The sequence below is a fragment of the Parus major genome, unplaced genomic scaffold, assembly GCF_001522545.3.
Source record: "Parus major isolate Abel unplaced genomic scaffold, Parus_major1.1 Scaffold379, whole genome shotgun sequence".
In the NCBI taxonomy this organism is placed as follows: Eukaryota; Metazoa; Chordata; class Aves; order Passeriformes; family Paridae; genus Parus; species Parus major.
In genome coordinates, this window is record NW_015379300.1 from 84,393 (window position 1) to 84,841 (window position 449).

General features: G+C 57.0%; 1 protein-coding gene across 1 annotated transcript in view; it reads right to left on the reverse strand.

Moving 5' to 3' along the window:
- The window catches only part of LOC109022420 (S-antigen protein-like), a 7,636-nt gene that overhangs the window by 4,330 nt on the left and 2,857 nt on the right, over window positions 1-449 (reverse strand). The window contains exon 2 of the mRNA XM_033511606.1: window positions 288-428. Coding sequence (XP_033367497.1) covers window positions 288-428 — 141 coding nt within the window. The remainder of the gene's footprint in view (window positions 1-287; window positions 429-449) is intronic.

Genomic DNA, 449 nt, shown 5'->3' on the forward strand with positions numbered 1-449 from the left:
GGAATGGGGATGGGAAATTCCCCCAAGAAGAGCAGCAGGGGGCTGAGCTAATCAACAAGTTAATTAACGAGCTAACGAGCCAATTAACGAGCTAACTAACAAGTTAATGAATTAATTAAGGGGCAGGTTAATTACTGGGGTGATGGGCGTGGCCTCCAGGCAGCCCTGCAGGGCCCCCCCTCCCCCCCAGGAAGAGCAGCAGGGGGCTGAGTTAATGAGCTAATTACTGAACTAATTACCGCACTAATGAAGGGGTTAATGAGGTAATTAATGAATTAATGACTGACCTGTGTGATGGGCGTGGCCTCCAGGCAGCCCTGCAGGGCCCCTCCCCCCCCCAGGAAGAGCAGCAGGCGCCGCTGGGGGCTGGAGGGGGCCCCTCCCCCCAGGCCCAGCTCGGGGTCGGCCGCGGCCAGAGCCAAACGAGCCTGAGGAGAGCCATTAATGAT